This window comes from Pleurodeles waltl, chromosome 10 (assembly GCF_031143425.1).
Source record: "Pleurodeles waltl isolate 20211129_DDA chromosome 10, aPleWal1.hap1.20221129, whole genome shotgun sequence".
NCBI lineage: Eukaryota > Metazoa > Chordata > Amphibia > Caudata > Salamandridae > Pleurodeles > Pleurodeles waltl.
In genome coordinates, this window is record NC_090449.1 from 464626382 (window position 1) to 464640445 (window position 14064).

The 14064-nt window shown below is 44.6% G+C and overlaps 1 protein-coding gene across 2 annotated transcripts in view; it reads right to left on the bottom strand.

The window, feature by feature from the left end:
• Positions 1-14064, bottom strand: part of LOC138261622 (aurora kinase B-A-like) — a 55483-nt gene that overhangs the window by 16793 nt on the left and 24626 nt on the right. For both annotated transcript variants that reach the window (XM_069210748.1, XM_069210747.1), the window contains exon 8: positions 791-965. In XM_069210748.1, the coding sequence (XP_069066849.1) occupies positions 791-965 (175 nt within the window). The remainder of the gene's footprint in view (positions 1-790; positions 966-14064) is intronic.

The following is a 14064-nucleotide window of genomic DNA, read 5'->3' on the forward strand; positions in this document are numbered from 1 at the left end:
CTTTCCACACCACAGGCAACAATGAAAAGTAGACACTGTCTGGTTATGTCTTGTGTGGTGCTGGGGTTCTTCCCCTCGTAATGGATGTTAACTATCTCCTGAAAGTCTCCATCACCCCAAAGCCAGAGTCTTCCAGCAGGACTACTGCTGAGTCTGGTCATTCTTCATGTTGGTACTGATCCTATCACTGTAGGATTCCAGAATGTTGAACTGTTATTCCCGCATTTGGGGCAAATAAATGGGACACAATGTGGCATTCTGGGGATTCCATAGGGCTGATGGTTCTGTGGCTGGAAATGTGTGTGTGGAGTCTTGGGAAATGTAGTGAGCATTTAATGTTTTTTGATTGGCTGCTGAAAATAAGTGAAGAAAGAAGCATAATCCTAGTCTGTGTCCTTAACAGAATTCAAAATTATTATTGCAAAAGCTAGAAAATATTTTATTCTGGACACAACCACTAGAGGACTAATTAATGCACAGCTTGTGATCCAGAAATACTTCAAGATGCAAAGCTAATCCTACCAGTAAGTAACCCTTTCTTTATGCTCTTGGATCTTTTTCCTGATACAAGGGATGTGATTAAGACTTTAGCAATTGCATGTTTGATATAAATGATTGGATTTTTTTGCTTTTTTTCCTAGTTCATAATGTTAACTTAGTGTTAGAAGTGTTTTTTTGTTGAAATTGTGTATCTTGTTTTATAGATTTTTACTACCAAGTCTTAACTAGTTATCTTTCAACTAGGCCAGTATTCTGAAGTGGCTGCAAGAAGAAATAGGGCATTCAGTACCTTTGTTATACGCTTGTAGGTCTCAGTGTGGTTTGCACTTTCAAATGGCGGATGTCCCACAAGGAACTCATAACAGAGTACGCCGATGCACCAAAGGTCCACTTTCTCATCGTGCGTCTTCCCTTCAATCATCTCAGGGGGCAGATAGTCCAATGTTCCACACATAGTCTTCCTCCTAAGTAAACAATTAAAAAGTAGCGTGAGGCAAAGTTGGGTACATATTGCCCAAAAAGATTGTTTAGCATCTAAGAATAATAAAACCCAATGAAATACAAATTGCCATCTAGCCCATACTACAATCTAAAACACTAGTAAGAGACAGATGTGCAACCACAACTTAAATAAGACTGCGTAAGGTAAATGATGGATTTTTAATTAAGCCTAATAGAAGGAAGAGTCCTATCTGTAAAAAGGATTCAGTGGAGTGCATCCAACTTTAATTATAACTAATGAAACTGTATGTAAACCCTTAATATTCATTAAAGTAAATCCTCCATTTAGATTCACAATCCAAGGCAAACTAAAACGAGCACCACTATGACTAAACTTAAAAAAAAAAAAATCCAAGTGGGACTCGGGCGCTTCCTGCGACTTACATTCTCCTGAGAAGGCACAGGAGTGTTGTGACGGCTCAATGTTGGTCAACACCAGAGCCCATTCCGCAACTTGTTCCAGCACAACCTGAATTTCCAGAGTAGTCTATGACAGAAAGGCAGATTAACGAGTTCAGCAAGGCCATCTTCCAACTCTTTGCATCTTTACCAACTACCTCCTAGGTGCCTCTTGGCCCAAGGAGTCAAGAGGCCCTCCATCTGGAAAACTGCTGGTGGGTTTGCCGTCAGCTCCAGTTAGACCCTCCAAATCCATCACTGGGCCTCCCTCAACTCCTTTATAGACTCCAGTACCAGGCTGGCTCCTAAAGCCTATTCGCTGACGTAGACTCCATAGATGCCGAAGGATTGGCACTGCCATGGCACCCAGGCCCCACCACCAGCTGGGGCATACATCTGAGCCCTCTTACCTTTCAATGAAGCACTTACTCTTAGCAGTGCAGGCCAGATCTTGCTCTGGCCTCTGTCAGATGTCAAATTGAAAGATGCCACTGCATTTTAGTCTCCGCACCCCTCCTCTGAAAACCTGATGGTGCAGCTGTCTACCAGTCGTACAAACCTGAATACCTTTCCGACTACTCTCCATGATAGGCAATCCATACAATGGGAGACCTCTGGAAAGAGGGTATTTTCTTCCACAAATTTGGCCCTCCGGTGTGAATTCCAGCTGGTTGCTGGGCCACTATTCTCATGTGTGGGAAAGTTGCTCTTTTGGCATGGTTACCCCCCACTTTTCGCCTATCAATGTGTTTGACTGTGTTCACTGTGATCCTGCTAACCAGGACCCCATCGATTGTACTCGCTCATCTAAATTTGGTTGCCTTGGTACCCTTTTTACACCCCACAACTGGCATACTAGTGTACCCCGCAAATCCCTAGAATATGGTATAGGTACCCAGGGCTTTGGGTAAACCAGTTCTCACCCCCCTCCCCCCAAAAAATGGTCTGCAGCATATATTATGCCACCCATGGGAGCCCATGCTAACTATGTCTGCAGGCCTGCCATGCAGCCTACGTGAAAAGGTGCGTGCATCCTGGAAAGATAACTTGGAAACGCTCAGCAGTTTTTTTTTTTTTTTTTTTAAATCAGTCAGTTTACATGCGCATATGAGGGCATGTGAATACGAATTAAAAAAATGTCCTAGGTGTCCAGTTTTCAGGTCTAATTCTGGAAATTCTGCAAAGATGTAAATTTGCATCAGCGTACAAACAGCCAGACAACCACATGGGATGCACTTTTGCAATGTTAAGACTTAGGCCCTTAATCTAGGTCTATTGTTAGTTAAACCTTGGATTTTGTCACACACACACAGACCCCACTCTCCACCCCCCTCTCTTTTAGGTCAGCCCCCTCTGCAGTTGGTCTGAGCACACTGGAGAAGGTATTGGTTCAAAGGCTCTCTGAATGAAGGTCTTTTCTGAGCATAGGTGCATATACATAAGACAAACAGTGCGCTTCACTGTCAGGATTGGTTGGCCAGCCAGCCCTTTCTTTTATCACTCAACTTTCAGTTGTTTGGCCTATTTTAGTTTTATTTTTACATGAGAATACTACAGCTCCCCAAGCAGAGTCTAACTGGTATCTTGCTTGCCACTCATTTCATTTATAGTAAACCGTATCCCATGTGGCCACTTCCTATAAACCAAGCAACCGTCACAGAGTCCTAATTTTAATGAGCACTTAGTCAGTGAAGACCATATCATGAAGAAGAACAGAGCAGAATGGAGTTCCAGTGGTCCATTAATTTGAGGTGTTTTTTATATTCAGAGAAGCAGTCATGGGATTGAATGTTCACACCATAGCTTGTTGATCCCAAGGGCATGCTTCTGTTTTGTGCTTAGCCCACAGCTGTATGCCTCTAAAGACACTGAGTATCCACGACTGCGAAAAGACTTAGCGGGACTGTTTTTTGAGCAGAGGGTTGGTAGTTTTTTTTTGTTGGGGGGGGGGTGTTTAATTCTCTGTTGTATTTCGGTACACCTGAAAGTAGCCCCTTATAAACACTGTCCAGAATTATATTGTAATGGCATGCCTGTCTCTACAACTCCACTTTCGGGTCTGGATCACCACCCTCCACTCACAGGACTGCATGCAATACATTTTCATCCCTCATCTTGTTGTGCGCATTGCTAATTGCTAAAGAAGGGGCATCCACGTGGATTCCATTTAATGCTCGGAGCCAAACTTTAAGGGAGAACATTAAAAAATATGCATATGCTGATTGTCATTTCAATGTTTGCATTATTTACTCTTTTTTTTTTTACACATGTTACAAAATCATGAGGCTACTGCTTTTTCAAGCAATGCCTAAAATCTTGATATTTCCCACTATATGAAAACAGTCATAACTTTAAACTAACCACTACGCTTGCTGAAGCGGTAGTGCAGTGGTGTTTGAGCAATGAACAGTGTTCATTTGACTCCAGTGCCAAATCAAAAGTATCAAACAGAGTGCCTATGTCACACAAACAATTTATTTCTACAGTGCTGCATCGTCCAATTGTATGCTATCTGAAAAACACTTCTACATTCCTAAAACCGCACATGAAAACCGACCTTTACTCTAAACTTCTGTTTGTCACCTTTTTTCATTCCCTCAGTAACACTTTCCTGCTTACATATTTGCACACCTTCTTTCACTGAACACAGCCTACTCTGTCTCGTGTTGGACTTAATCTCCAATATTGCATTTCTACAATTTATTGCCACCTTTCAAAAATCAAAGTAATGCCCCTAAATCCCTTCTATCCCATTTATTAATCCCACCAACCATCTACATTAGCTGACATTGCCCCTACTAATGAACACAGTCAAGGAATTAATTTCATTTGTCACAAAGAAACATAAGAAAATGCATGGAATGGATTCCTTGAAAGTACAATATAAATTCTAGTAACACAAAATAACCAACACTGGACTAACCACCAACCTTGGGTTCCAGAACAGTGTGCTGCTTGGTGTAAAGCATTTCAACATCTCGAAAGGGGGAGGAAATGCTATATAAAAATACAAGCACAATTATCTAGTTATGGTGACCTACAAAACTAGAACTACAGGTCTTTTGAAGAACATTTGAAATGAAAAGACCGACAAATTATCTGAAAAATCATTAGACTTTTAATTTAGCAACCAAAGCAGGGGCATTTACAAAAGTAATATTTAAAGGATAGTTAGACTGACCATTAACAGGTGTTCTTGCACATACAAAGTTGTCAAGAAATAAAGCATGTGGTGTCTCCACAAGGTGGCCTAGTAGTTGAAGGCCCCAAAGTTATTAGTTAATGAAGGCTTTAAAACCATATAAAAAAAATGTAAAAAAATAAATAAATACGAGGAGTTTCTCCAAAAGATTGATAATAAAATTTCTGAAATGCCATCATATGCCCAGCACTTAAAAAATTGCAAACTATCTTCAAAAAAGTAAAACGGCTACTGCAGATTCATTCCCATTTCAAATCAAAATTCCAATTAAGTCATCCTACCACTGATTAAGAAGCAATATTAATAGAGGGAGTTCTTGTGCTACTGTAGCTCATTCCAAACATGCTTCAATTGCGAACAGACAAGCAGTTATGGTTGTGTAGCCTATCGTGACTGACAAATGTCTCCATTTTGTATATTCAGGCTAGTATCTATTTTGGCCTTTCAATTGAAGTTTTTCCAGATGATCCTTTCTGCATCATTGGGAGCTTCAGCATACTAGTATTTACCTCGCCAAGTTTTTTAATGCTGTAATGATATCTAGTTTACTACTCTTTAGTACCTGCCCCTTCCTTAGCAGCAGTACGTACCTTCATCAATGTCTTTTACTTGCTGCCCGCTTCGGCATAGCACACCAAGTACTGGCCACAGAGTGTGGCCTTCCATTATGTGATTTGTCCTTTCATAGCTGTGGGTAATAGCCACTGGACGCAACCAAGACCACCCCTAAGACTCACCTCCACCACAGTAGTGGTGGACCACTGTACTGTGCAATTATTTTGTGCTCACTTGTTACTAACTCCCTAAGGAAACGTTAACAAAAAACAAATTCACCATTTGGGACTCTTTCCAGCTCTTTATGTTCCTCCATACTTATCCTGTGTGCATTTAACTTTAAGATCAACACTACTACAAGCCACCCACTCCCAAGAATTTCATGCAGATGTGTGTCACACTGCCAAAGCTATAAACAGATTTGTTTTTCTATAGCTATATGCAATATCAACAAGTGCCAACCAATGCAAAATACATATTTCTATATAAAATTCACATACCTGAAGGATTCAGGTCTTGAGTAAAGCTTAACCGCAGGAACAAATATTTAATTAACCAGCAGACAGCCAGGTCTTCAATTTATTTTGAAAGGCTAGGTAGCCAGGATGCAGCAAAGAGGAGCAGAACATTTCAGGTTTTCCTGCCTGTATGCAGAACGCCCAACCAAAGTTTAAACCATGGAAGACCGACCTTAAGAGATTCAATTCTGTACAGGACAGCTGTGTCAATATTTACAGTTCAAAAAGCATGGAATTTGCACCCTGGCCTTGTATCCTACACTAAGCCTTGGCTTGAGTGTTATTCTGAAATAGTAGCACATAAAGCTAGACAAGCATAAATGATCATAAAAAAAGTTTAGGACTAGTTCACTAGCTGCAAACTATGATGGTAGCGTAGCATGGTCTTAGCTAAGCCCAGAGGAAATGCTGCAGTTAAACTTATAGGGCCATGAGCCCAGAAGGGTACATCAAAGCATAAAATATAGATGAACCATTGTTCAACCATTTTTTGTAATTGGTACACCATTTATATGTCCACCTAAAGAATTGTTTTTGCAATATGCTCGCTTGGAACAGCCTTGGTGACTGAATTTTTCCAAGTTTCAACTCCTCTCCCACAAACTGAGAGAACTAGGTACAACATGCGGGCAAGGCATGGGCTCAGTTCAGAAAGGCAGAGTTCTACAGAAATAATGATCTGTTTTAACTAGTATCTTGGAGACTACATGAAAGAGTGCTAAAAGTAGGAGTGAACTGTTGTTTGAACTTCTTTAGACTGACCCTTATCTACTTATGGTTGTTTTCCAATCTGTTCATTAGGCAGAAACTTGGAACTTTCTACCCCAGGATACAGACTCGAAAAATGCAGGGTGGTCTTGGGCCTCGGAAAATTAGAAAACTAAATTAGCTACAAGTAACAGGTTTATTGGAAAGACGCATAACTGTTAAAACTGATGCTTTGAAGCGATGGACCTTGCAGCTGGATGTAGTAGATGATTCAGTCCTTTTTATACATGAGTTTCTACATTACAATACATTAAAAGATAGGATGCAACCCCACTGAAATGAAACTCTTGGCAGTTAGTCACTGCATATTGCAGCTCGAGCAAATAAACTCTGCTCTTTAATTTTGCATACCATATCCGCATGCTGACAATGCTCACAAAGTGTGTATGTACAAAGTGGTGCCGAAACTTAGGAGACACGAGTGGAGATCCTTAAAAAATTGTGTTCTGCAGTCCAGGGCCTAGGGAAAATGGCTGTCTCAGGAACCTCCCTGTTTGACTGGACAGGTTTCTAGCAGTTCAGACAAAGGAATTCCCCGGGAACAACCAGACACGAGATTCCACCAACAGCAAATGACGGGGTTCACGAAGGGGAACTGGGCTCTGCTTTGAATGTTTTTCAAACTGACTTTACAGAGGAGACTGAAGATTAAAGTCCCCAGTCTGTGGTGGGGTTTAAGTCCCTACCTCGAATAGGGTTAGAGTCCCTATTCGTTTCCTGGGAGGGGTTGAAGTCCCCCAGGTATTAAAGGGTGAATCTAGTTCCAACACCCCAGAAACAGGCACAGGCTGCCAACTAGATCTAGCTAAACTTGAAACTGCAGTATCAAACAATTGTTGTTACACTACAATGGGTTATTTTTGTAAAATGTTTATTATATGTTTAAGTGTTTTAACAAGAGTAAATGATTTGAGGAGACTGTACTACCACCAGAGCCAGATACCCCAGCATGGTACGTAGTCAAAAAGAAGTTACCACATGACTATGTTTTTAGACAATTGGGTTTATATCCCATGCAAAGACCCACATAGACAATGGCCAAACTGCGGGTCACTTGAGGAAATTAGAATAGACTATTTAGAAGATTGTTTGAGTGAATGTGACAAGAAAGGGAAGAAGATAAAGTTATTACAGTGGGAGGCTATACGTAGAAAGAATATGCAAGAGGGAGACAGTGGACGGAATGAAGAGATACTATCGGGAAAGCAATGAAATATAAATGGGAGACGATGGAAGGGGGACATGATACAGCCTGTCGAAAAGAGGACCTGGCAGTAGAGAGATTTTTGTTAAAAAAGGGACACAATACAAAGGCAATAGTACCCCCTGTTAGAAGATACAAGAGGAGAATTCAAGGAACAGGTATTACTACACTGCCCAAGTCCACCACCTCACTCAGAAATTTAAGTAGTACATTTGTCGAAACAACAAGAACAGTTAACAGAAAGACAGGGAGAACAAGATACTAATCAGAATGCAGAAGGTGCAGACATATTTTTCCAATGCACCAGACAACAGGATTGGATAAGAACTGATGTTGAGATCAGCTAAGCAATTATTGCTTCACATAGGTTCCTTAGAGGTAAATTAACAGTTTGGAAGGGAAAAGGGGGGGGGAGCAAAAAAAAACAAAAAAAACAACAACAAAAAACGTACATGTTAATGAGGCATGCACTGATGCAGTACATAAAATAAATGATTTGTTATTGCCCATCATTAAAGAACGGTGCACAGATGCTGTAAGTGTACTGAATTTCTTTGCTGTCAAGGGACACATGGAGTGTCCTGTTCAGATACAATTTGTTCAACAAGAGTTTCTACTTGGGACACCTTTCGTCAATGGGGCAGAGACAATGAGACACAGAACATAAAAAATGTATTTTTGCTATGCCACCTCTAAATAGACCAACAGGTTCGCACATTTTAGGAATGGCTGGCTACTGCAACCATTGGATTTCAAATTTTCACTACTGGCAAAGCCATTATTGGACTTTACCCACAAAGGCACACTTAAGCCATTGTCTTGGACAGCAGACCATGAACGTAGCTTCACTGCCATCTGGCAAGTTTTAAGTGAATCTCTTGCTTCAGGATTTGACAATGTAGGAAGTTGGCTCTGTATGTGCTATTTCAAAGTAAGGAATAGCATGCACAGAGTCCAAGGGTTCCCCTTAGAGGTAAAATAGTGGTAAAAATAGATAATACTAATGCTCTATTTTGTGGTAGTGTGGTCGAGCAGTAGGCTTATCCAAGGAGTAGTGTTAAGCATTTGTTGTACCTACACATAGACAATAAATGAGGTACACACACTCAGAGACAAATCCAGCCAATAGGTTTTTATATAGAAAAATATCTTTTCTTAGTTTATTTTAAGAACCACAGGTTCAAATTCTACATGTAATATCTCATTCGAAAGGTATTGCAGGTAAGTACTTTAGGAACTTCAAATCATCAAAATTGCATGTATACTTTTCAAGTTATTCACAAATAGCTGTTTTAAAAGTGGACACTTAGTGCAATTTTCACAGTTCCTAGGGGAGGTAAGTATTTGTTAGTTTTACCAGGTAAGTAAGACACTTACAGGGTTCAGTTCTTGGTCCAAGGTAGCCCACCGTTGGGGGTTCGGAGCAACCCCAAAGTCACCACACCAGCAGCTCAGGGCCGGTCAGGTGCAGAGTTCAAAGTGGTGCCCAAAACACATAGGCTAGAATGGAGAGAAGGGGGTGCCCCGGTTCCGGTCTGCTTGCAGGTAAGTACCCGCGTCTTCGGAGGACAGACCAGGGGGGTTTTGTAGGGCACCGGGGGGGACACAAGTCCACACAGAAATTTCACCCTCAGCAGCGCGGGGGCGGCCGGGTGCAGTGTAGAAACGAGCGTCGGGTTCGCAATGTTAGTCTATGAGAGATCTCGGGATCTCTTCAGCGCTGCAGGCAGGCAAGGGGGGGATTCCTCGGGGAAACCTCCACTTGGGCGAGGGAGAGGGACTCCTGGGGGTCGCTTCTCCAGTGAAAGTCCGGTCCTTCAGGTCCTGGGGGCTGCGGGTGCAGGGTCTCTCCCAGGCGTCGGGACTTTAGGTTCAAAGAGTCGCGGTCAGGGGAAGCCTCGGGATTCCCTCTGCAGGCGGCGCTGTGGGGGCTCAGGGGGGACAGGTTTTGGTACTCACAGTATCAGAGTAGTCCTGGGGTCCCTCCTGAGGCGTCGGATCTCCACCAGCCGAGTCGGGGTCGCCGGGTGCAGTGTTGCAAGTCTCACGCTTCTTGCGGGGAGCTTGCAGGGTTCTTTAAAGCTGCTGGAAACAAAGTTGCAGCTTTTCTTGGAGCAGGTCCGCTGTCCTCGGGAGTTTCTTGTCTTTTCGAAGCAGGGGCAGTCCTCAGAGGATGTCGAGGTCGCTGGTCCCTTTGGAAGGCGTCGCTGGAGCAGGATCTTTGGAAGGCAGGAGACAGGCCGGTGAGTTTCTGGAGCCAAGGCAGTTGTCGTCTTCTGGTCTTCCTCTGCAGGGGTTTTTCAGCTAGGCAGTCCTTCTTCTTGTAGTTGCAGGAATCTACTTTTCTAGGGTTCAGGGTAGCCCTTAAATACTAAATTTAAGGGCGTGTTTAGGTCTGGGGGGTTAGTAGCCAATGGCTACTAGCCCTGAGGGTGGGTACACCCTCTTTGTGCCTCCTCCCAAGGGGAGGGGGTCACAATCCTAACCCTATTGGGGGAATCCTCCATCTGCAAGATGGAGGATTTCTAAAAGTTAGAGTCACCTCAGCTCAGGACACCTTAGGGGCTGTCCTGACTGGCCAGTGACTCCTCCTTGTTATTCTCATTATTTTCTCCGGCCTTGCCGCCAAAAGTGGGGCCTGGCCGGAGGGGGCGGGCAACTCCACTAGCTGGAGTGTCCTGCTGGGTTGGCACAAAGGAGGTGAGCCTTTGAGGCTCACCGCCAGGTGTGACAATTCCTGCCTGGGAGAGGTGTTAGCATCTCCACCCAGTGCAGGCTTTGTTACTGGCCTCAGAGTGACAAAGGCACTCTCCCCATGGGGCCAGCAACATGTCTCGGTTTGTGGCAGGCTGCTAAAACTAGTCAGCCTACACAGATAGTCGGTTAAGTTTCAGGGGGCACCTCTAAGGTGCCCTCTGTGGTGTATTTTACAATAAAATGTACACTGGCATCAGTGTGCATTTATTGTGCTGAGAAGTTTGATACCAAACTTCCCAGTTTTCAGTGTAGCCATTATGGTGCTGTGGGGTTCGTGTTTGACAGACTCCCAGACCATATACTCTTATGGCTACCCTGCACTTACAATGTCTAAGGTTTTATTTAGACACTGTAGGGGTATCATGCTCATGCACTGGTACCCTCACCTATGGTATAGTGCACCCTGCCTTAGGGCTGTAAGGCCTGCTAGAGGGGTGTCTTACCTATACTGCATAGGCAGTGAGAGGCTGGCATGGCACCCTGAGGGGAGTGCCATGTCGACTTACTCGTTTTGTCCTCACTAGCACACACAAGCTGGCAAGCAGTGTGTCTGTGCTGAGTGAGAGGTCTCCAGGGTGGCATAAGACATGCTGCAGCCCTTAGAGACCTTCCTTGGCATCAGGGCCCTTGGTACTTGAAGTACCAGTTACAAGGGACTTATCTGGATGCCAGGGTCTGCCAATTGTGGATACAAAAGTACAGGTTAGGGAAAGAACACTGGTGCTGGGGCCTGGTTAGCAGGCCTCAGCACACTTTCAATTGTAAACATAGCATCAGCAAAGGCAAAAAGTCAGGGGGCAACCATGCCAAGGAGGCATTTCCTTACACAACCCCCCCCCAAACGAAAGAGGATGAGACTAACCTTTCCCAAGAGAGTCTTCATTTTCTAAGTGGAAGAACCTGGAAAGGCCATCTGCATTGGCATGGGCAGTCCCAGGTCTGTGTTCCACTATAAAGTCCATTCCCTGTAGGGAGATGGACCACCTCAACAGTTTAGGATTTTCACCTTTCATTTGCATCAGCCATTTGAGAGGTCTGTGGTCAGTTTGAACTAGGAAGTGAGTCCCAAAGAGGTATGGTCTCAGCTTCTTCAGGGACCAGACCACAGCAAAGGCCTCCCTCTCAATGGCACTCCAACGCTGCTCCCTGGGGAGTAACCTCCTGCTAATGAAAGCAACAGGCTGGTCAAGGCCATCATCATTTGTTTGGGACAAAACTGCCCCTATCCCATGTTCAGAGGCATCAGTCTGCACAATGAACTGCTTAGAATAATCTGGAGCTTTGAGAACTGGTGCTGAGCACATTGCCTGTTTCAGGGTGTCAAAGGCCTGTTGGCAGTCCACAGTCCAGTTCACTTTCTTGGGCATTTTCTTGGAGGTGAGCTCAGTGAGGGCTGTCACAATGGATCCATACCCCTTCACAAACCTCCTGTAGTACCCAGTCAAGCCAAGGAATGCCCTGACTTGAGTCTGGGTTTTTGGAGCTACCCAGTCTAGAATAGTCTGGATCTTGGGTTGGAGTGGCTGAACTTGGCCTCCACCTACAAGGTGTCCCAAGTAAACCACAGTTCCCTGCCCTATCTGGCATTTGGATGCCTTGATAGAGAGGCCTGCAGATTGCAGAGCCTTCAAAACCTTCCTCAGGTGGACCAGGTGATCCTGCCAGGTGGAGCTAAAGACAGCAATATCATCAAGATAAGCTGTGCTAAAGGACTCCAAGCCAGCAAGGACTTGATTCACCAACCTTTGGAAGGTGGCAGGGGCATTCTTTAAACCAAAGGGCATAACAGTAAACTGATAATGCCCATCAGGTGTGGAGAATGCTGTCTTTTCTTTTGCTCCAGGTGCCATTTTTATTTGCCAGTACCCTGCTGTCAAGTCAAAGGTACTTAGAAATTTGGCAGCACCTAATTTATCAATGAGCTCATCAGCTCTTGGAATTGGATGAGCATCTGTCTTGGTGACAGAATTGAGCCCTCTGTAGTCCACACAAAACCTCATCTCTTTCTTTCCATCTGTGGTGTGAGGTTTGGGGACTAAGACCACTGGGCTAGCCCAGGGGCTGTCAGAGCGCTCAATGACTCCCAATTCCAGCATCTTGTGGACTTCCACCTTGATGCTTTCCTTAACATGGTCAGACTGTCTAAAGATTTTGTTTTTGACAGGCATGCTGTCTCCTGTGTCCACATCATGGGTACACAGGTGTGTCTGACCAGGGGTTAAGGAGAAGAGTTCAGGAAACTGTTGTAGGACTCTCCTACAATCAGCTTGCTGTTGGCCAGAGAGGGTGTCTGAGTAGATCACTCCATCTACTGTACCATCTTTTGGGTCTGATGACAGAAGATCAGGGAGAGGTTCACTCTCTGCCTCCTGATCCTCATCTGTTACCATCAACAGATTGACATCAGCCCTGTCGTGGAAGAGCTTAAGGCGGTTTACATGGATCACCCTCTTGGGGCTCCTGCTTGTGCCCAGGTCCACCAGGTAGGTGACCTGACTCTTCCTCTCTAGCACTGGGTAAGGGCCACTCCATTTGTCCTGGAGTGCCCTGGGAGCCACAGGCTCCAGAACCCAGACTTTCTGCCCTGGTTGGAACTCAACCAGTGCAGCCTTTTGGTCATACCAAAACTTCTGGAGCTGTTGGCTGGCCTCAAGGTTTTTGGTTGCCTTTTCCATGTACTCTGCCATTCTAGAGCGAAGGCCAAGTACATAGTCCACTATGTCCTGTTTAGGCTCATGGAGAGGTCTCTCCCAGCCTTCTTTAACAAGGGCAAGTGGTCCCCTTACAGGATGACCAAACAGAAGTTCAAAGGGTGAGAACCCTACTCCCTTCTGTGGTACCTCCCTGTAAGCGAAAAGCAGACATGGCAGGAGGACATCCCATCTCCTTTTGAGTTTTTCTGGGAGCCCCATGATCATGCCCTTTAATGTCTTGTTGAATCTCTCAACTAAGCCATTAGTTTGGGGATGGTAAGGTGTAGTGAATTTATAAGTCACTCCACACTCATTCCACATGTGCTTTAGGTATGCTGACATGAAGTTGGTACCTCTGTCAGACACCACCTCCTTAGGGAAACCCACTCTGGTAAAGATACCAATGAGGGCCTTGGCTACTGCAGGGGCAGTAGTCGACCTAAGGGGAATAGCTTCAGGATACCTGGTAGCATGATCCACTACTACCAGGATATACATATTTCCTGAGGCTGTGGGAGGTTCCAGTGGACCAACTATGTCCACACCCACTCTTTCAAAGGGCACCCCCACCACTGGAAGTGGAATGAGGGGGGCCTTTGGGTGCCCACCTGTCTTACCACTGGCTTGACAGGTGGGGCAGGAGAGGCAAAACTCCTTAACCATGTTGGACATATTGGGCCAGTAGAAGTGGTTGACTAACCTCTCCCACGTCTTGGTTTGTCCCAAATGTCCAGCAAGGGGAATGTCATGGGCCAATGTTAGGATGAACTCTCTGAACAGCTGAGGCACTACCATTCTCCTAGTGGCACCAGGTTTGGGGTCTCTGGCCTCAGTGTACAGGAGCCCATCTTCCCAATAGACCCTATGTGTTCCATTTTTCTTGCCTTTGGACTCTTCAGCAGCTTGCTGCCTAAGGCCTTCAAGAGAGGGACAGGTTTCTTGTCCCTTACACAGCTCCTCCCTTGA